Below are 22810 nucleotides of genomic sequence, written 5' to 3'. Positions count from 1 at the left end.
CTGTTTTTTCACTTTTTTCGACAGGCTATACGACGGCTGTTTTCAACATAATATACTATGACCGTTTTTGATTTTTTTCGACAGGCTATACTATGACTGTTTTCAACATAATATACTATGACTGTTTTTTTACTTTTTTCAACATGCTATACTATGACCGTTTTTCACTTTTTTCGACTTTCTATACCATGACTGTTTTCGACACGCTATACTATGACTGTTTTGGACTTTTTTCGACTTTCTATACCATGACTGTTTTCGACAGGCTATAATATGACTGTTTTCGATATAATATACTATGACTGTTTTTTTTACTTTTTTCGACATGCTATACTATGACAGTTTTTTTCACTTTTTTCGACAGGCTATACTATAGCTGTTTTCAACATAATATACTATGACTGTTTTTTTACTTTTTTCGACATGCTATACTATGACCGTTTTTCACTTTTTTTGACTTTCTATACCATGACTGTTTTCGACCGGCTATACTGTGACTGTTTTCGACACGCTATACTATGACTGTTTTTTGACTTTTTTCGACATGCTATACTATGACAGTTTTTGACTTTTTTCGACTTTCTGTAATAAGACCGTTTTTCACTTTTTTCGACAGGCTATACTATGACTGTTTTTGACAGGCTATACTATGACTGTTTTTGACATAATATACTATGACTGTTTTTTTACTTTTTTCAACATGCTATACTATGACCGTTTTTGACTTTTTTCGACTTTCTATAATGACTGTTTTCGACATAATATACGATGACTGTCTTTTGACTGTTTTCGACCGGCTATACTGTGACTGTTTTCGACACGCTATACTATGACTGTTTTTTGACTTTTTTCGACATGCTATACTATGACTGTTTTGGACTTTTTTCGACTTTCTATACCATGACTGTTTTCGACAGGCTATAATATGACTGTTTTCGATATAATATACTATGACTGTTTTTTTACTTTTTTCGACATGCTATACTATGACCGTTTTTGACTTTTTTTGACATCCTATAATATGACCGTTTTTTACTTTTTCGACATGCTATACTACGACTGTTTTTGACCTTTTCTCGACATGCTATATTATGACTGTTTTCGACAGGCTATACTATGACTGTTTTTGACTTACTTCGACATGCTATACTATGACTGTTTTTGACTTACTTCGACATGCTATACTATGACTGTTTTTGACCTTTTTTCGACATGCTATACTATGGCTGTTTTTGACTTACTTCAACATGCTATATTATGACTGTTTTCGACAGGCTATACTATGACATCTTTTCTTACTTTTTATGGAATACTACTACATACATTGTGAACAACATTAACTATTCATTCATATACATCAGTCAAATCAAAACATATGTATTTAATGTTTTATACAAAAGTGGGAGCACACATTACACAGAACATGAGAACACTACAGGAAGTTAAGATGATGGTTACAGTCATACACAACATTAATACATACATTATACTACAAAGTCCACAAAGACCAACAACACACTGAACACTTCACATGAAATGGTTGGCACTGTTACAATACCAGTGTATCTGTTCATCATAGAAACAAAAGAAAACTGGGCAAGGTTACGAATGAAGGGTTTGTTAAAAAGAATCACAGAAACACACACACACACACACAGGCAGATTTCACACTGACATGAGTTTCACCAAAACAATGAAGGAATAAAATAAAACAGATCAGATGTTTGAATGAATGAACACAAAGGAACATGTTGTTTCCCTATTGTCACAGACATCTTCTTTCTACAACCTTTACTCAATGTTTGTATTTGAAGAGTTGCATTCAAACTATTTCTATATCGATGATTTCTTACTATGAAATGTAAAAGTCACCACAGTAGTTCCCAGCTGTATATATGAATAATTCCTAGTAATGTAATTCCTTAATAAAGGCATAAATGGATTAATAGTTTTAGGTAAACTCAACACGTGTTCATTATGAGTCTGTTACTGTAGTCCAGCAGTCTCATCTGTAGTTCATGTGTTAAGTCCAGTGTACTGACTGAACACTGTTTCTGTGCGAGCAGGTCTGACTGTCGAGTCCTGAACCAAACGAGGAAGACCGACCTTTTGGGATGGAGAGTTTGGAGGTTTTAGAGGTAGTCATCCTCACTGGACGGCTCATCCTCGTCTTCATCGTGGTTGTAGTGGTGATATCCGCTGGGGCCTTCGCCGGGGTCATCGCCGCCGGTGGCCGAACTCTCCCCGGTGAGATTTGACTCTTCCGAGCTAGCAGAAGGACTGCGGTTCATTGTCCACAGCCGGTTGGCGAAGGTCCGCCCCCAGCTGCAGTGCTGGCCAATAGGGCGCAAGAGCCGAACGAGCTCAGCAGCCTCCAGCCAATAAGAAGTTCACTTGCTGTGGCGCGGCCCGGAGCGCTGCTTGTTCATGGTGGTCAGCATCTGGCTGATGTAGGAGGTCAGCAGGTCGTCCATCTTGTAGCCCTGCAGGTGAACACACACACACACACACACACACACACACACACACATATACACGTTCAGACTACACAGCTGACATCTTCAGTTCATTGATGTGAGTGAACATTTTTGAAATTGCTTAATTCATGTCAACAGTGAGTGTGTGTGTGTGTGTGTGTGTGTGTGTCACCCACCAGCGAGGTCTCACACAGCAGTTTGCTTCCTCTGACCAGGTTGCCGATGGTGATGTGGAAGTAGGTGTTCCCACTGCTCCAGTTGGAGATCTTGGTGAAGGGGTGAGTGGTGAGGATGTCCTGCACAGACACACAGAGGGGTGAGCCTCTGATCGATGACACTGACTTGAGTGGTTAACGGTGCAGCATCAAAGGGGAAATGAAAGAAACAGGGAACGCAAAGAATCCATCTCCACAGCCTGGAGGTGAGTAAACTGACAGTAAAGTAAGTATTAAAGGAGCAGAAGAGAGCAATCATCTCTACAGGAACACAACCTTTGTCTTCGGGTCGATGAGGCTGACTCCATGCTTGTTGATGGCGATCAGCAGGATCTCTGGGAAGTTGGGCTCTGTGGTTTGCTATGGACGACAGACAGATTTAGGTTGTTATGACATCTAGATATCCATCTGCTATATCTCAATATGTCTAGTTGTAGTGCAGTAAAGGTTCTCTTCACAGTGTATGTTAAATATAAACGTCTCGTTTCACTAATCAGGTGTGTCCACGTTCCCCTTCATTCCATACATTCCTACATCTCTATAACCAACAGGAGTGGAGCTGACGTCTCCAGAAGTTAGATCCAAGTTAGTTTGGATTTAACTGCTCTAGTTTTTCAGGGGGCTCTGAGAGGAGAACACAAAAGGAAATAAGCGGTGGTGAAATAAGTACTCAGATGCTTTATGTGAGTAAAATGACTAATACCACACTGGGAAGAGTGAATGTCCTGCATGGATTACATTGTTACTGAACTATGTGAATAATCAGGAAAAGTACGAGGAATAAGAAGCCCCAAGAGAGAGCGACAGACAGGAAGTGACGGGCTCCAGGTGGGTTTACCTTGACCTCGAAGAAGGCGGAGCCAAAGGTCGGCCATTTGTAGATGATTTTTAGGAACATCAGTTTGGCTTCTTCTCTTGATTTACCAGCCTGCTTGTTGAAGTATGCCACCACAGACTGCAACCATCACACACACAAAAACAATCCGTCGCCACGGTTAGTCGTCACAAAAAGACTTCAGTGAGTTGTGTCTGTGGTGTCGACCTGAGCAGAGAACTCTCTGTGTGTTGTGATCTGAGCTTTTCTGTGCTTTGTTCACATGTTACAGATGTAACTGGCTAGCTAACAGACGCCGCTCTGCACGGCTCTCATACGGCGGTTACAGCTGATAACGGTGTCCTGATCGACGCCCTGGACCCTCCAGATCCCCCTCCAGTAAACACTGCCAGCTCCATCAGTTTGTTTCTCTTTTACAGAAAACATTTGTGTCACATAATGTTTCTTTGTCCTCTTTGAATTTGTAAATCATACATCTGTATGTTTTAAACATTTTTAAGTAATCGTCTAATCAGTCAGTTGGTCCCCGCATCTTATTCCTACTATATCAGGTATGATCCTAACCCACTGACCTGTGTCTCACATGTTTAGAGGCGATTATTAAAAGCATTAATGTAAAGCATCACTACGAGAGAAAGCCAAATGCTTTTGAGCAAACATACACACTCACATCTGAAATGAAGACACATAAAATAAACAACCTAAGAGCTCACTGTGATCAGAATCATAACACAATATGTCAAAAAAAATCATAATATAATATGTCGAAAAACAGTCAGAGTATAGCATGTCGAAAAAAGTAAAAAAAAAAATCATAATATATTATGTCGAAAAGAGTCATAGTATAGCCTGTTGAAAAAAGTGAAAAATGGTCATAGTATAGCATGTCGAAAAAAGTAAAAAAAACAGTCATAGTATATTACGTCGAAAACAGTCATAGTATAGTATGTCGAAAAAAGTCACAAAAAAAATCATAATATATTATGTCGAAAACAGTCATAGTATAGCCTGTCGAAAAAAGTCAAAAACGGTCATAGTGAAACGGCCTGTTCAGGACAGCACCGTTTCTCTGATGAGTTCAGTGGAAATAGTGTAGGGAAACCACATTTTTTTTTCACTTTCACTGGTTCCATATCTCTGGTACATGTATGTGAAACTTGTCAGAGAACTGCTGGCGTGTGAGCTCGTATCTGCTGCTCGCTTTCAGTCAGTGAGGAGGACGCATTGCTGCAGATGCTTTGTAACTATAGCTGTATGGGCTTTGCAGCTGAGGTTTCACTTGTGGCTTCACTTGATTCATATAGCATGTCGAAAAAAGTAAAAAAAAAGTCACAGTATATTATGTCAAAAACAGTCATGGTATAGCCTGTCAAAAACAGTCATAGTATAGCCTGTCAAAAAAAGTGAAAAACGGTCTTATTATAGCATGTCGAAAAAAGTGAAAAACGGTCATAGTATAGCATGTCGAAAAAAGTAAAAAAACAGTCATAGTATAGCCTGTCGAAAACAGTCATGGTATAGAAAGTCGAAAAAAGTCAAAAACTGTCATAGTATAGCATGTCGAAAAAAGTAAAAAGACAGTCAAAGTATATTATGTCGAAAACAGTCATAGTATAGCCTGTCGAAAACAGTCATGGTATAGAAAGTTGAAAAAAGTCAAAAACGGTCATAGTATAGCCTGTCGAAAACAGTCATAGTATAGCCTGTCGAAAACAGTCATAGTATAGCCTGTCGAAAACAGTCATAGTATAGCCTGTCGAAAACAGTCATAGTATAGCCTGTCAAAAAAGTGAAAAACGGTCATAGTATATCATGTCGAAAAAAGTCACCAAAAAAAATCATAATATATTATGTCGAAAACAGTCATAGTATAGCCTGTCGATAACAGTCATAGTATAGCCTGTCGAAAAAAGTGAAAAATTGTCAAAGTATAGCATGTCGAAAAAAGTGAAAAAACAGTCGTAGTATATTATGTCAAAAACAGTCATAGTATAGCCTGTCGAAAACAGTCATAGTATAGCCTGTCGAAAGAAGTGAAAAACGGTCATAGTATAACATGTCGAAAAAAGTAAAAAAACAGTCATAGTATAGCCTGTCGAAAACAGTCATCGTATAGCATGTCGAAAAAAGTGAAAAACGGTCATAGTATAGCATGTCGAAAAAAGTGAAAAACGGTCATAGTATAGCATGTCGAAAAAGTCAAAAAACAGTCAGAGTATATTATGTCAAAAACAGTCATAGTATAGCATGTCGAAAAAAGTAAAAAAACGGTCATAGTACATTATGTCAAAAACGGTCATAGTATAGCCTGTCGAAAAAATTGAAAAACGGTCATAGTATAGCATGTCGAAAAAAGTGAAAAAACAGTCGTAGTATATTATGTCGAAAACAGTCATAGTATATTATGTTGAAAACAGTCATAGTATAGCCTGTCGAAAAAAGTGAAAAAACTGTCATAGTATATTATGTCGAAAACAGTCATAGTATAGCCTGTCGAAAACAGTCATAGTATAGCCTGTCGAAAACAGTCATAGTATAGCCTGTCGAAAAAAGTGAAAAACGGTCATAGTATAGCATGTCGAAAAAGTCAAAAAACAGTCAGAGTATATTATGTCAAAAACAGTCATAGTATAGCCTGTCGAAAACAGTCATAGTATAGCCTGTCAAAAAAGTGAAAAACGGTCATAGTATATCATGTCGAAAAAAGTAAAAAAACAGTCATAGTATAGCCTGTCGAAAACAGTCATAGTATAGCCTGTCAAAAAAGTGAAAAACGGTCATAGTATATCATGTCGAAAAAAGTCACCAAAAAAAATCATAATATATTATGTCGAAAACAGTCATAGTATAGCCTGTCGATAACAGTCATAGTATAGCCTGTCGAAAAAAGTGAAAAATTGTCAAAGTATAGCATGTCGAAAAAAGTGAAAAAACAGTCGTAGTATATTATGTCAAAAACAGTCATAGTATAGCCTGTCGAAAACAGTCATAGTATAGCCTGTCGAAAGAAGTGAAAAACGGTCATAGTATAACATGTCGAAAAAAGTAAAAAAACAGTCATAGTATAGCCTGTCGAAAACAGTCATCGTATAGCATGTCGAAAAAAGTGAAAAACGGTCATAGTATAACATGTCGAAAAAAGTAAAAAAACAGTCATAGTATAGCCTGTCGAAAACAGTCATCGTATAGCATGTCGAAAAAAGTGAAAAACGGTCATAGTATAGCATGTCGAAAAAGTCAAAAAACAGTCAGAGTATATTATGTCAAAAACAGTCATAGTATAGCATGTCGAAAAAAGTAAAAAAACGGTCATAGTATATTATGTCGAAAACAGTCATAGTATAGCATGTCGAAAAAAGTAAAAAAACGGTCATAGTACATTATGTCAAAAACGGTCATAGTATAGCATGTCGAAAAAAGTGAAAAAACAGTCGTAGTATATTATGTCGAAAACAGTCATAGTATATTATGTTGAAAACAGTCATAGTATAGCCTGTCGAAAAAAGTGAAAAAACTGTCATAGTATATTATGTCGAAAACAGTCATAGTATAGCCTGTCGAAAACAGTCATAGTATAGCCTGTCGAAAACAGTCATAGTATAGCCTGTCGAAAGAAGTGAAAAAACAGTCGTAGTATAGCCTGTCGAAAACAGTCATAGTATAGCCTGTCGAAAGAAGTGAAAAACGGTCATAGTATAACATGTCGAAAAAAGTAAAAAAACAGTCATAGTATAGCCTGTCGAAAACAGTCATAGTATAGCCTGTCGAAAACAGTCATCGTATAGCATGTCGAAAAAAGTGAAAAACGGTCATAGTATAACATGTCGAAAAAAGTAAAAAAACAGTCATAGTATAGCCTGTCGATAACAGTCATAGTATAGCCTGTCGAAAAAAGTGAAAAATTGTCAAAGTATAGCATGTCGAAAAAAGTGAAAAAACAGTCGTAGTATATTATGTCAAAAACAGTCATAGTATAGCCTGTCGAAAACAGTCATAGTATAGCCTGTCGAAAAAAGTGAAAAACGGTCATAGTATAACATGTCGAAAAAAGTAAAAAAACAGTCATAGTATAGCCTGTCGAAAACAGTCATAGTATAGCCTGTCGAAAACAGTCATCGTATAGCATGTCGAAAAAAGTGAAAAACGGTCATAGTATAACATGTCGAAAAAAGTAAAAAAACAGTCATAGTATAGCCTGTCGAAAACAGTCATCGTATAGCATGTCGAAAAAAGTGAAAAACGGTCATAGTATAGCATGTCGAAAAAAGTGAAAAACGGTCATAGTATAGCATGTCGAAAAAGTCAAAAAACAGTCAGAGTATATTATGTCAAAAACAGTCATAGTATAGCATGTCGAAAAAAGTAAAAAAACAGTCGTAGTATATTATGTCAAAAACAGTCATAGTATAGCCTGTCGAAAACAGTCATCGTATAGCATGTCGAAAAAAGTGAAAAACGGTCATAGTATAACATGTCGAAAAAAGTAAAAAAACAGTCATAGTATAGCCTGTCGAAAACAGTCATCGTATAGCATGTCGAAAAAAGTGAAAAACGGTCATAGTATAGCATGTCGAAAAAAGTGAAAAACGGTCATAGTATAGCATGTCGAAAAAGTCAAAAAACAGTCAGAGTATATTATGTCAAAAACAGTCATAGTATAGCATGTCGAAAAAAGTAAAAAAACGGTCATAGTATATTATGTCGAAAACAGTCATAGTATAGCATGTCGAAAAAAGTAAAAAAACGGTCATAGTACATTATGTCAAAAACGGTCATAGTATAGCCTGTCGAAAAAATTGAAAAACGGTCATAGTATAGCATGTCGAAAAAAGTGAAAAAACAGTCGTAGTATATTATGTCGAAAACAGTCATAGTATATTATGTTGAAAACAGTCATAGTATAGCATGTCGAAAAAAGTGAAAAACGGTCATAGTATAGCCTGTCGAAAAAAGTAAAAAAACAGTTGTAGTATATTATGTCAAAAACAGTCATAGTATAGCATGTCGAAAAAAGTGAAAAACGGTCATAGTATATAGTATGTCGAAAAAAGTGAAAAACAGTCATAGTATAGCATGTCAAAAAAAGTTAAAAAACGGTCATAGTATAGCATGTCGAAAAAGTCAAAAAACAGTCAGAGTATATTATGTCAAAAACAGTCATAGTATAGACTGTCGAAAACAGTCATAGTATAGCCTGTCGAAAAAAGTGAAAAACGGTCATAGCATAGCCTGTCGAAAAAAGTGAAAAACTGTCATAGTATATTATGTCGAAAACAGTCATAGTATAGCCTGTCGAAAACAGTCATAGTATAGCCTGTCGAAAACAGTCATAGTATAGCCTGTCGAAAGAAGTGAAAAAACAGTCGTAGTATATTATGTCAAAAACAGTCATAGTATAGCCTGTCGAAAACAGTCATAGTATAGCCTGTCGAAAGAAGTGAAAAACGGTCATAGTATAACATGTCGAAAAAAGTAAAAAAACAGTCATAGTATAGCCTGTCGAAAACAGTCATAGTATAGCCTGTCGAAAACAGTCATCGTATAGCATGTCGAAAAAAGTGAAAAACGGTCATAGTATAACATGTCGAAAAAAGTAAAAAAACAGTCATAGTATAGCCTGTCGATAACAGTCATAGTATAGCCTGTCGAAAAAAGTGAAAAATTGTCAAAGTATAGCATGTCGAAAAAAGTGAAAAAACAGTCGTAGTATATTATGTCAAAAACAGTCATAGTATAGCCTGTCGAAAACAGTCATAGTATAGCCTGTCGAAAAAAGTGAAAAACGGTCATAGTATAACATGTCGAAAAAAGTAAAAAAACAGTCATAGTATAGCCTGTCGAAAACAGTCATAGTATAGCCTGTCGAAAACAGTCATCGTATAGCATGTCGAAAAAAGTGAAAAACGGTCATAGTATAACATGTCGAAAAAAGTAAAAAAACAGTCATAGTATAGCCTGTCGAAAACAGTCATCGTATAGCATGTCGAAAAAAGTGAAAAACGGTCATAGTATAGCATGTCGAAAAAAGTGAAAAACGGTCATAGTATAGCATGTCGAAAAAGTCAAAAAACAGTCAGAGTATATTATGTCAAAAACAGTCATAGTATAGCATGTCGAAAAAAGTAAAAAAACGGTCATAGTATATTATGTCGAAAACAGTCATAGTATAGCATGTCGAAAAAAGTAAAAAAACGGTCATAGTACATTATGTCAAAAACGGTCATAGTATAGCCTGTCGAAAAAATTGAAAAACGGTCATAGTATAGCATGTCGAAAAAAGTGAAAAAACAGTCGTAGTATATTATGTCGAAAACAGTCATAGTATAGCCTGTCGAAAACAGTCATAGTATAGCCTGTCGAAAACAGTCATAGTATAGCCTGTCAAAAAAGTGAAAAACGGTCATAGTATATCATGTCGAAAAAAGTCACCAAAAAAAATCATAATATATTATGTCGAAAACAGTCATAGTATAGCCTGTCGAAAAAAGTGAAAAATTGTCAAAGTATAGCATGTCGAAAAAAGTGAAAAAACAGTCGTAGTATATTATGTCAAAAACAGTCATAGTATAGCCTGTCGAAAACAGTCATAGTATAGCCTGTCGAAAGAAGTGAAAAACGGTCATAGTATAACATGTCGAAAAAAGTAAAAAAACAGTCATAGTATAGCCTGTCGAAAACAGTCATAGTATAGCCTGTCGAAAACAGTCATCGTATAGCATGTCGAAAAAAGTGAAAAACGGTCATAGTATAACATGTCGAAAAAAGTAAAAAAACAGTCATAGTATAGCCTGTCGAAAACAGTCATCGTATAGCATGTCGAAAAAAGTGAAAAACGGTCATAGTATAGCATGTCGAAAAAAGTGAAAAACGGTCATAGTATAGCATGTCGAAAAAGTCAAAAAACAGTCAGAGTATATTATGTCAAAAACAGTCATAGTATAGCATGTCGAAAAAAGTAAAAAAACGGTCATAGTATATTATGTCGAAAACAGTCATAGTATAGCATGTCGAAAAAAGTAAAAAAACGGTCATAGTACATTATGTCAAAAACGGTCATAGTATAGCCTGTCGAAAAAATTGAAAAACGGTCATAGTATAGCATGTCGAAAAAAGTGAAAAAACAGTCGTAGTATATTATGTCGAAAACAGTCATAGTATATTATGTTGAAAACAGTCATAGTATAGCATGTCGAAAAAAGTGAAAAACGGTCATAGTATAGCCTGTCGAAAAAAGTAAAAAAACAGTTGTAGTATATTATGTCAAAAACAGTCATAGTATAGCATGTCGAAAAAAGTGAAAAACGGTCATAGTATATAGTATGTCGAAAAAAGTGAAAAACAGTCATAGTATAGCATGTCAAAAAAAGTTAAAAAACGGTCATAGTATAGCATGTCGAAAAAGTCAAAAAACAGTCAGAGTATATTATGTCAAAAACAGTCATAGTATAGACTGTCGAAAACAGTCATAGTATAGCCTGTCGAAAAAAGTGAAAAACGGTCATAGCATAGCCTGTCGAAAAAAGTGAAAAACTGTCATAGTATATTATGTCGAAAACAGTCATAGTATAGCATGTCGAAAAAAGTAAAAAAACGGTCATAGTATATTATGTCGAAAACAGTCATAGTATAGCATGTCGAAAAAAGTAAAAAAACGGTCATAGTATATTATGTCAAAAACAGTGATAGTATAGATTGTCGAAAACAGTCATAGTATAGCATGTCGAAAAAAGTAAAAAAACGGTCATAGTATATTATGTCGAAAACAGTCATAGTATAGCATGTCGAAAAAAGTAAAAAAACGGTCATAGTATATTATGTCAAAAACAGTGATAGTATAGATTGTCGAAAACAGTCATAGTATAGCTTGTCGAAAAAAGTCAAAAACGGTCATAGTATAGCCTGTCGAAAAAAGTGAAAAACGGTCACAGTATAACATGTCGAAAAGAGTCATAGTATTGCATGTCGAAAAAAGTGAAAAACGGTCATAGTATATAGTATGTCGAAAAAAGTGAAAAACGGTCATAGTATAGCATGTCGAAAAAGTCAAAAAACAGTCAGAGTATATTATGTCAAAAACAGTCATAGTATAGACTGTCGAAAACAGTCATAGTATAGCCTGTCGAAAAAAGTGAAAAAACAGTCGTAGTATATTATGTCGAAAACAGTCATAGTATATTATGTCGAAAACAGTCATAGTATAGCCTGTCGAAAACAGTCATCGTATAGCATGTCAAAAAAAGTGAAAAACGGTCATATTATAGCATGTCGAAAAAAGTCACAAATAAAATCATAATATATTATGTCGAAAACAGTCATAGTATAGACTGTCGAAAACAGTCATAGTATAGCCTGTCGAAAACAGTCATCGTATAGCATGTCAAAAAAAGTGAAAAACGGTCATATTATAGCATGTCGAAAAAAGTCACAAATAAAATCATAATATATTATGTCAAAAACAGTCATAGTATAGACTGCCTAAAACAGTCATAGTATAGCCTGTCGAAAAAAGTGAAAAACAGTCATAGCATAGCCTGTCGAAAAAAGTGAAAAACTGTCATAGTATATTATGTCGAAAACAGTCATAGTATAGCATGTCGAAAAAAGTAAAAAAACGGTCACAGTATATTATGTCGAAAACGGTCATAGCATAGCCTGTCGAAAAAAGTGAAAAACGGTCACAGTATAGCATGTCGAAAAAAGTGAAAAAACAGTCGTAGTATATTATGTCGAAAACAGTCATAGTATAGCCTGTCGAAAACAGTCATAGTATAGCCTGTCGAAAGAAGTGAAAAACGGTCATAGTATAACATGTCGAAAAAAGTAAAAAAACAGTCATAGTATAGCCTGTCGAAAACAGTCATCGTATAGCATGTCGAAAAAAGTGAAAAACGGTCATAGTATAACATGTCGAAAAAAGTAAAAAAACAGTCATAGTATAGCCTGTCGAAAACAGTCATCGTATAGCATGTCGAAAAAAGTGAAAAACGGTCATAGTATAGCATGTCGAAAAAAGTGAAAAACGGTCATAGTATAGCATGTCGAAAAAGTCAAAAAACAGTCAGAGTATATTATGTCAAAAACAGTCATAGTATAGCATGTCGAAAAAAGTAAAAAAACGGTCATAGTATATTATGTCGAAAACAGTCATAGTATAGCATGTCGAAAAAAGTAAAAAAACGGTCATAGTACATTATGTCAAAAACGGTCATAGTATAGCATGTCGAAAAAAGTGAAAAAACAGTCGTAGTATATTATGTCAAAAACAGTCATAGTATAGCCTGTCGAAAACAGTCATAGTATAGCCTGTCGAAAGAAGTGAAAAACGGTCATAGTATAACATGTCGAAAAAAGTAAAAAAACAGTCATAGTATAGCCTGTCGAAAACAGTCATCGTATAGCATGTCGAAAAAAGTGAAAAACGGTCATAGTATAACATGTCGAAAAAAGTAAAAAAACAGTCATAGTATAGCCTGTCGAAAACAGTCATCGTATAGCATGTCGAAAAAAGTGAAAAACGGTCATAGTATAGCATGTCGAAAAAAGTGAAAAACGGTCATAGTATAGCATGTCGAAAAAGTCAAAAAACAGTCAGAGTATATTATGTCAAAAACAGTCATAGTATAGCATGTCGAAAAAAGTAAAAAAACGGTCATAGTATATTATGTCGAAAACAGTCATAGTATAGCATGTCGAAAAAAGTAAAAAAACGGTCATAGTACATTATGTCAAAAACGGTCATAGTATAGCCTGTCGAAAAAATTGAAAAACGGTCATAGTATAGCATGTCGAAAAAAGTGAAAAAACAGTCGTAGTATATTATGTCGAAAACAGTCATAGTATATTATGTTGAAAACAGTCATAGTATAGCATGTCGAAAAAAGTGAAAAACGGTCATAGTATAGCCTGTCGAAAAAAGTAAAAAAACAGTTGTAGTATATTATGTCAAAAACAGTCATAGTATAGCATGTCGAAAAAAGTGAAAAACGGTCATAGTATATAGTATGTCGAAAAAAGTGAAAAACAGTCATAGTATAGCATGTCAAAAAAAGTTAAAAAACGGTCATAGTATAGCATGTCGAAAAAGTCAAAAAACAGTCAGAGTATATTATGTCAAAAACAGTCATAGTATAGACTGTCGAAAACAGTCATAGTATAGCCTGTCGAAAAAAGTGAAAAACGGTCATAGCATAGCCTGTCGAAAAAAGTGAAAAACTGTCATAGTATATTATGTCGAAAACAGTCATCGTATAGCATGTCGAAAAAAGTAAAAAAACGGTCATAGTATATTATGTCGAAAACAGTCATAGTATAGCATGTCGAAAAAAGTAAAAAAACGGTCATAGTATATTATGTCAAAAAAAGTGATAGTATAGATTGTCGAAAACAGTCATAGTATAGCTTGTCGAAAAAAGTCAAAAACGGTCATAGTATAGCCTGTCAAAAAAAGTGAAAAACGGTCACAGTATAACATGTCGAAAAGAGTCATAGTATTGCATGTCGAAAAAAGTGAAAAACGGTCATAGTATATAGTATGTCGAAAAAAGTGAAAAACGGTCATAGTATAGCATGTCGAAAAAGTCAAAAAACAGTCAGAGTATATTATGTCAAAAACAGTCATAGTATAGACTGTCGAAAACAGTCATAGTATAGCCTGTCGAAAAAAGTGAAAAAACAGTCGTAGTATATTATGTCGAAAACAGTCATAGTATATTATGTCGAAAACAGTCATAGTATAGCCTGTCGAAAACAGTCATCGTATAGCATGTCAAAAAAAGTGAAAAACGGTCATATTATAGCATGTCGAAAAAAGTCACAAATAAAATCATAATATATTATGTCGAAAACAGTCATAGTATAGACTGTCGAAAACAGTCATAGTATAGCCTGTCGAAAACAGTCATCGTATAGCATGTCAAAAAAAGTGAAAAACGGTCATATTATAGCATGTCGAAAAAAGTCACAAATAAAATCATAATATATTATGTCAAAAACAGTCATAGTATAGACTGCCTAAAACAGTCATAGTATAGCCTGTCGAAAAAAGTGAAAAACAGTCATAGCATAGCCTGTCGAAAAAAGTGAAAAACTGTCATAGTATATTATGTCGAAAACAGTCATAGTATAGCATGTCGAAAAAAGTAAAAAAACGGTCACAGTATATTATGTCGAAAACGGTCATAGCATAGCCTGTCGAAAAAAGTGAAAAACGGTCACAGTATAGCATGTCGAAAAAAGTGAAAAAACAGTCGTAGTATATTATGTCGAAAACAGTCATAGTATAGCCTGTCGAAAACAGTCATAGTATAGCCTGTCGAAAAAAGTGAAAAACGGTCATAGTATAGCCTGTCGAAAAAAGTCAAAAAACAGTTGTAGTATATTATGTCGAAAACAGTCATAGTATAGCATGTCGAAAAAAGTGAAAAACGGTCATAGTATATAGTATGTCGAAAAAAGTGAAAAACAGTCATAGTATAGCATGTCAAAAAAAGTGAAAAACGGTCATAGTATAGCATGTCGAAAAAGTCAAAAAACAGTCAGAGTATATTATGTCAAAAACAGTCAGGCTATACTATGACTGTTTTCGACAGTCTATACTATGTCGAAAAAAGTGAAAAACGGTCATAGCATAGCCTGTCGAAAAAAGTGAAAAACTGTCATAGTATATTATGTCGAAAACAGTCATAGTATAGCATGTCGAAAAAAGTAAAAAAACGGTCATAGTATATTATGTCGAAAACAGTCATAGTATAGCATGTCGAAAAAAGTAAAAAAACGGTCATAGTATATTATGTCGAAAACAGTCATAGTATAGCCTGTCGATAACAGTCATAGTATAGCCTGTCGAAAAAAGTGAAAAATTGTCAAAGTATAGCATGTCGAAAAAAGTGAAAAAACAGTCGTAGTATATTATGTCGAAAACAGTCATAGTATAGCCTGTCGAAAACAGTCATAGTATAGCCTGTCGAAAGAAGTGAAAAACGGTCATAGTATAACATGTCGAAAAAAGTAAAAAAACAGTCATAGTATAGCCTGTCGAAAACAGTCATCGTATAGCATGTCGAAAAAAGTGAAAAACGGTCATAGTATAACATGTCGAAAAAAGTAAAAAAACAGTCATAGTATAGCCTGTCGAAAACAGTCATCGTATAGCATGTCGAAAAAAGTGAAAAACGGTCATAGTATAGCATGTCGAAAAAAGTGAAAAACGGTCATAGTATAGCATGTCGAAAAAGTCAAAAAACAGTCAGAGTATATTATGCCAAAAACAGTCATAGTATAGACTGTCGAAAACAGTCATAGTATAGACTGTCGAAAAAAGTGAAAAACGGTCATAGTATAGCATGTCGAAAAAAGTAAAAAAACGGTCATAGTATATTATGTCGAAAACAGTCATAGTATAGCATGTCGAAAAAAGTAAAAAAACGGTCATAGTACATTATGTCAAAAACAGTCATAGTATAGACTGTCGAAAACAGTCAAAAACGGTCATAGTATAGCCTGTCGAAAAAAGTGAAAAACGGTCATAGTATAGCATGTCGAAAAAAGTGAAAAAACAGTCGTAGTATATTATGTCGAAAACAGTCATAGTATATTATGTTGAAAACAGTCATAGTATAGCCTGTCGAAAAAAGTGAAAAACGGTCACAGTATAGCCTGTCGAAAAAAGTCAAAAAACAGTTGTAGTATATTATGTCGAAAACAGTCATAGTATAGCATGTCGAAAAAAGTGAAAAACGGTCATAGTATATAGTATGTCGAAAAAAGTGAAAAACAGTCATAGTATAGCATGTCAAAAAAAGTGAAAAACGGTCATAGTATAGCATGTCGAAAAAAGTAAAAAAACGGTCATAGTATATTATGTCAAAAACAGTCATAGTATAGACTGTCGAAAACAGTCATAGTATAGCTTGTCGAAAAAAGTGAAAAACGGTCATAGTATAGCCTGTCGAAAAAAGTGAAAAACGGTCACAGTATAACATGTCGAAAAGAGTCATAGTATTGCATGTCGAAAAAAGTGAAAAACAGTCATAGTATACAGTATGTCGAAAAAAGTGAAAAACAGTCATAGTAGCATGTCGAAAAAAGTGAAAAACGGTCATAGTATAGCATGTCGAAAAAGTCAAAAAACAGTCAGAGTATATTATGTCAAAAACAGTCATAGTATAGACTGTCGAAAACAGTCATAGTATAGCCTGTCGAAAAAAGTGAAAAAACAGTCGTAGTATATTATGTCGAAAACAGTCATAGTATATTATGTCGAAAACAGTCATAGTATAGCCTGTCGAAAAAAGTGAAAAACGGTCATAGTATAGCATGTCGAAAAAAGTGGAAAACAGTCATAGTATATTATGTCGAAAACAGTCATAGTATAGCCTGTCGAAAACAGTCATAGTATAGCCTGTCGAAAACAGTCATCGTATAGCATGTCAAAAAAAGTGAAAAACGGTCATATTATAGCATGTCGAAAAAAGTCACAAATAAAATCATAATATATTATGTCGAAAACAGTCATAGTATAGACTGTCGAAAACAGTCAGAGTATAGCCTGTCGAAAACAGTCATCGTATAGCATGTCAAAAAAAGTGAAAAACGGTCATATTATAGCATGTCGAAAAAAGTCACAAATAAAATCATAATATATTATGTCAAAAACAGTCATAGTATAGACTGTCTAAAACAGTCATAGTATAGCCTGTCGAAAAAAGTGAAAAACAGTCATAGTATATTATGTCGAAAACAGTCATAGTATAGCATGTCGAAAAAAGTAAAAAAACGGTCACAGTATATTATGTCGAAAACGGTCATAGCATAGCCTGTCGAAAAAAGTGAAAAACGGTCACAGTATAGCATGTCGAAAAAAGTGAAAAAACAGTCGTAGTATATTATGTCGAAAACAGTCATAGTATAGCCTGTCGAAAACAGTCATAGTATAGCCTGTCGAAAAAAGTGAAAAACGGTCATAGTATAGCCTGTCGAAAAAAGTGAAAAACGGTCATAGTATATAGTATGTCGAAAAAAGTGAAAAACAGTCATAGTATAGCATGTCAAAAAAAGTGAAAAACGGTCATAGTATAGCATGTCAAAAAAAGTGAAAAACGGTCACAGTATAGCCTGTCGAAAAAAGTCAAAAAACAGTTGTAGTATATTATGTCGAAAACAGTCATAGTATAGCATGTCGAAAAAAGTGAAAAACGGTCATAGCATAGCCTGTCGAAAAAAGTGAAAAACTGTCATAGTATATTATGTCGAAAACAGTCATAGTATAGCATGTCGAAAAAAGTAAAAAAACGGTCACAGTATATTATGTCGAAAACGGTCATAATATAGCCTGTCGAAAAAAGTGAAAAACGGTCACAGTATAGCATGTCGAAAAAAGTGAAAAAACAGTCGTAGTATAGCCTGTCGAAAACAGTCATAGTATAGCCTGTCGAAAACAGTCATAGTATAGCCTGTCGAAAAAAGTGAAAAACGGTCATAGTATAGCCTGTCGAAAAAAGTGAAAAACAGTCATAGTATAGCCTGTCGAAAAAAGTGAAAAAACAGTCGTAGTATATTATGTCGAAAACAGTCATAGTATAGCCTGTCGAAAAAAGTGAAAAACAGTCATAGTATAGCCTGTCGAAAAAAGTGAAAAACAGTCATAGTATAGCCTGTCGAAAAAAGTGAAAACCGGTCATAGTATAGCATGTCGAAAAAAGTAAAAAAACGGTCATAGTATATTATGTCGAAAACAGTCATAGTATAGCATGTCGAAAACAGTCATAGTACAGCCTGTCGAAAAAAGTGAAAAACAGTCATAGTATAGCCTGTCGAAAAAAGTGAAAAACAGTCATAGTATAGCCTGTCGAAAAAAGTGAAAACCGGTCATAGTATAGCATGTCGAAAAAAGTAAAAAAACGGTCATAGTATATTATGTCGAAAACAGTCATAGTATAGCATGTCGAAAAAAGTAAAAAAACGGTCATAGTATATTATGTCGAAAACAGTCATAGTATAGCCTGTCGAAAAAAGTGAAAAACGGTCACAGTATAGCATGTCGAAAAAAGTCATAGTATAGCCTGTCGAAAACAGTCATAGTATAGCCTGTCGAAAAAAAGTGAAAAATTGTCATAGTATAGCATGTCGAAAAAAGTGGAAAACAGTCATAGTATATTATGTCGAAAACAGTCATAGTATAGCCTGTCGAAAACAGTCATAGTATAGCCTGTCGAAAAAAGTCACAAATAAAATCATAATATATTATGTCGAAAACAGTCATAGTATAGCCTGTCGAAAACAGTGAAAAACGGTCATAGTATAGCATGTCGAAAACAGTGAAAAATTGTCATAGTATAGCATGTCGAAAAAAGTAAAAAAACGGTCATAGTATATTATGTCAAAAACAGTCATAGTGTAGACTGTCAAAAACAGTCATAGTATAGCTTGTCGCAAAAAGTCAAAAACGGTCATAGTATATAGTATGTCGAAAACGGTCATAGCATAGCCTGTCGAAAAAAGTGAAAAACGGTCATAGCATAACCTGTCGAAAAAAGTGAAAAACGGTCACATTATAGCATGTCGAAAAAAGTCAAAAAACAGTCGTAGTATATTATGTCGAAAACAGTCATAGTATAGCCTGTCGAAAACAGTCATAGTATAGCCTGTCGAAAAAAGTGAAAAACGGTCACAGTATAGCCTGTCGAAAAAAGTGAAAAACAGTCATAGTATAGCCTGTCGAAAAAAGTGAAAAAACAGTCGTAGTATATTATGTCGAAAACAGTCATAGTATAGCCTGTCGAAAAAAGTGAAAAACAGTCATAGTATAGCCTGTCGAAAAAAGTGAAAAACAGTCATAGTATAGCATGTCGAAAAAAGTAAAAAAACGGTCATAGTATATTATGTCGAAAACAGTCATAGTATAGCATGTCGAAAAAAGTAAAAAAACGGTCATAGTATATTATGTCGAAAACAGTCATAGTATAGCCTGTCGAAAAAAGTGAAAAACGGTCACAGTATAGCATGTCGAAAAAAGTCAAAAAAACGGTCATAGTATAGCATGTCGAAAAAAGTCATAGTATAGCCTGTCGAAAACAGTCATAGTATAGCCTGTCGAAAAAAGTGAAAAACGGTCACAGTATAGCATGTCGAAAAAAGTAAAAAAAAAATCATAATATATTATGTCGAAAACAGTCATAGTATAGCCTGTCGAAAAAAAGTGAAAAATTGTCATAGTATAGCATGTCGAAAAAAGTAAAAAAACAGTCAAAGTATATTATGTCGAAAACAGTCATAGTATAGCCTGTCGAAAAAAGTCACAAATAAAATCATAATATATTATGTCGAAAACAGTCATAGTATAGCCTGTCGAAAAAAGTGAAAAACGGTCATAGTATAGCATGTCGAAAAAAGTCACCAAAAAAAATCATAATATTTTATGTCAAAAACAGTCATAGTATAGCCTGTCGAAAAAAGTGAAAAATTGTCATAGTATAGCATGTCGAAAAAAGTGAAAAAACAGTCGTAGTATATTATGTCGAAAACAGTCATAGTATAGTCTGTCGAAAAAAGTGAAAAATTGTCATAGTATAGCATGTCGAAAAAAGTGAAAACCGGTCATAGAATAGCATGTCGAAAAAAGTGAAAAAACAGTCGTAGTATATTATGTCGAAAACAGTCGTAGTATATTATGTCGAAAACAGTCATAGTATAGCCTGTCGAAAAAGTAAAAAAACTGTCATAGTATATTATGTCAAAAAAGTCATAGTATGTCAAAAAAAGTCATAGTATAGTATGTCAAAAAAAGTCATATTAGATTATAAATTATATATATATATATATATATATATATATATATATATATAGATATATACACACACACACACACACACACACACATCCAATATCAAAATTACAAATATAATTACAGATATAATTTGACTCTGGGATACGAGGTCAAAGAAAAAAAGTGAATTAAAAATTAGATATTTAATATCAATATGGCTACAAGAAGTCAGTGGAGTTTTGCAGGTTTACCCTTTTCCAGTCATCTGGTGACATCTGACGAATGAGATCCTGGGGAACCAGCTCCCGAAGCATCTTGGGAATTGTAGGAAAGTGGGATTTGTCATCCTCAAACTTGACGCGGTAGATGAGCGCTGCAAGCTGGAAAACCTCCTCCCGTGAACACTTATGGTAGCCACGCAGGTACTTAGGTAGCTCCTAATCAAAAGAAGAGGATGAGGGGAAGAAGTACAGAGGTACAGTTCTAGTATAAATCAAACATAGCAGACAATAACAATTTAAACAGAGAAAGACCTTGGATGACACGATGTCAGGAGAGAGTTGCTGCCTGAAACTTTAGAAGTAATTCTCACGTCCCTTACAACCGACCTGGTAGTAGTGAAAGATCGAGTCGGCGAAGGAGTCCTTCCCTGGAACTGTGTTGGTCCACAACTTCTTCATGAAGAACACCTGATAGGTCAGAGAGGGAACGGTTCCTACTGGGTAGGATGAGAAGAGGGTGAAATATAAGTGTGATCCACTTTAAATCCCTGGAGTTATATCAGTTTCATATGTTTTTAACTGCAGGTTTGTCCAGCCTCCTTCATAAAGTCACCCTGCAGCTGGTTGTACTTCCTGATGTTGAGCAAACCTGAATAAACAAGAAGAGCTTCTGACTGGAGCAGTGAGTGAAGAGGAAAGCTCACATTTCAGTTTGAAACGTGTCTCCAAGTGTCCTGAGGGGACGCTCGCTACCCAAACTGCTTCATTAGTGAGTAGTCAAGTGCCTACTTATGCGTCCTATAACTAAGTAACTACCACCAAGTAACCTGTTACTCCTGTTAACCTGTTAACAGCAGGAGGTTAGTCAGAGCACGAATGATTAATGGAGGTACCAACCGTCTTTAGCTGGTCGAGATTTCTTGATCCAGTCCGTCAAATGTCTGACAAAGTCAAAGAAGAAATCTCCCTCTGGAACACTGATCACCTGCAGACACACACACACACACACACACACACACACACACACACACACACTATGTATATGGTAATAAACAGTTTTAATTTCAATACTTTAATAAAAAGGTATATGGAGCCTCATGAAACTACAATGATGTAATATAGTTTCTGAGCAACACTCGTTGACCTCTGACCTTGTCTGAGATCTTGACGAAGAGGCTGAACCCTTCGGGGGATTTGAGCAGCAGTCTGGTTGAGATGTTCTGGCAGAAATCCTTCGCTTTGGTGCTGGACTCCACCTCAAATGCCTATGTGGGTTTGAGAGCACAAGCATGCTCAATGTGTCAATGTTCTTGTTGATAAGAGGAAATATATACACCTGTGTGTGTGTGTGTGTGTGTGTGTGTGTGTGTGTGTGTGTGTGTGTGTGTGTGCGTGTGCGTGTGTGTGAGACCTCGTCTGTATCGTCGGGGAAGTAGACTTTGTGGAAGATCTGGGTTGTCTTGTGTTGGATCGCCTCCACTTCCACCAGATGAGGAGGGTACTTCCTGGATCCATTACTGTTACCATGACAACAATAAAACAAAATAAAAAATTCAGGAGCCGGGGATGAACCGCCAATCTTCCGATTAGTGGTGTGTGTGTGTGTTTTAATAACTTTCTGAACTTATTAAAACACATTGCTATTACTGCTTCTGTTATTCTATTCTTATTCTACTATAACTTCTGTTATTACCAGTAGTCGTGATTTTTATTCCATCATTATTATGCTTACTACTCTCACTATATGAATCATTTCTGTCATATGCATTGAATGTCTTGTAACTGTTATGTTGTTCATTGTGTCCTCAGGTTTTTGGGGAGTTCTTCCTGTTCTGATGTGAGGGTCAAAGGTCAGAGGATGTCATATGTGTACAGATTGTAAAGCCCCCTGAGGCAAATTTGTGATTTGTGATTTTGGGCTGTACAAAATTAATTGAATTGAATTGAAATTCAGCAATAATCAGTTGAAACAGATGAAAGCCGTAGAGCCGTTGTACCGTAGAGCCTTGTGCAGCCTCTGCATGCAGTCTCCAGAGAGCGGGTGGTGTTTCTTGGACTGGAGGAAGCGCTGGATGTGAGGCAGCAGCACGTTACTGGGAGGAAACAGACCAGTACACAACCACAGCAGTTCCCAGCCTTTCTCCTCACTGTACCTGCAGAACAAAAACGCTCACGATCAGAGTCTGCTGAGGAACGTCTACTGGTCCTCCTGCTTAATACTGCAGACACAGTGATGACATGTTTGGGTTGTTTCATTAGAACTCAGAAGATTCGTGAAAATCTGGTGTGACTTCATGGAA

At 35.1% G+C, this 22810-nt stretch overlaps 1 protein-coding gene across 1 annotated transcript in view; it reads right to left on the bottom strand.

Moving 5' to 3' along the window:
* Positions 1 to 1361: 1361 nt before the first annotated feature.
* myo7aa (myosin VIIAa) overlaps positions 1362 to 22810 on the bottom strand; it is an 80073-nt gene continuing 58624 nt past the window's right edge. The window contains exons 43-52 of the mRNA XM_068711562.1: positions 22508 to 22663; positions 21922 to 22027; positions 21662 to 21775; positions 21408 to 21495; positions 20898 to 21007; positions 20541 to 20726; positions 3531 to 3647; positions 2969 to 3052; positions 2654 to 2773; positions 1362 to 2483 (exon numbers count right to left, since the gene is read on the bottom strand). Of these exons, the coding sequence (XP_068567663.1) occupies positions 2391 to 2483; positions 2654 to 2773; positions 2969 to 3052; positions 3531 to 3647; positions 20541 to 20726; positions 20898 to 21007; positions 21408 to 21495; positions 21662 to 21775; positions 21922 to 22027; positions 22508 to 22663 (1174 nt within the window). The 3' untranslated portion in view covers positions 1362 to 2390. The remainder of the gene's footprint in view (positions 2484 to 2653; positions 2774 to 2968; positions 3053 to 3530; positions 3648 to 20540; positions 20727 to 20897; positions 21008 to 21407; positions 21496 to 21661; positions 21776 to 21921; positions 22028 to 22507; positions 22664 to 22810) is intronic.

This window comes from Cebidichthys violaceus, unplaced genomic scaffold (genome assembly GCF_023349555.1).
Source record: "Cebidichthys violaceus isolate CVI_PGR_0920_01 unplaced genomic scaffold, fCebVio1.0.p SCAF_161, whole genome shotgun sequence".
In the NCBI taxonomy this organism is placed as follows: domain Eukaryota; kingdom Metazoa; phylum Chordata; class Actinopteri; order Perciformes; family Stichaeidae; genus Cebidichthys; species Cebidichthys violaceus.
Note: the sequence above shows the minus strand (reverse complement) of the source record. Positions and strands in the feature narration are given on the sequence as shown.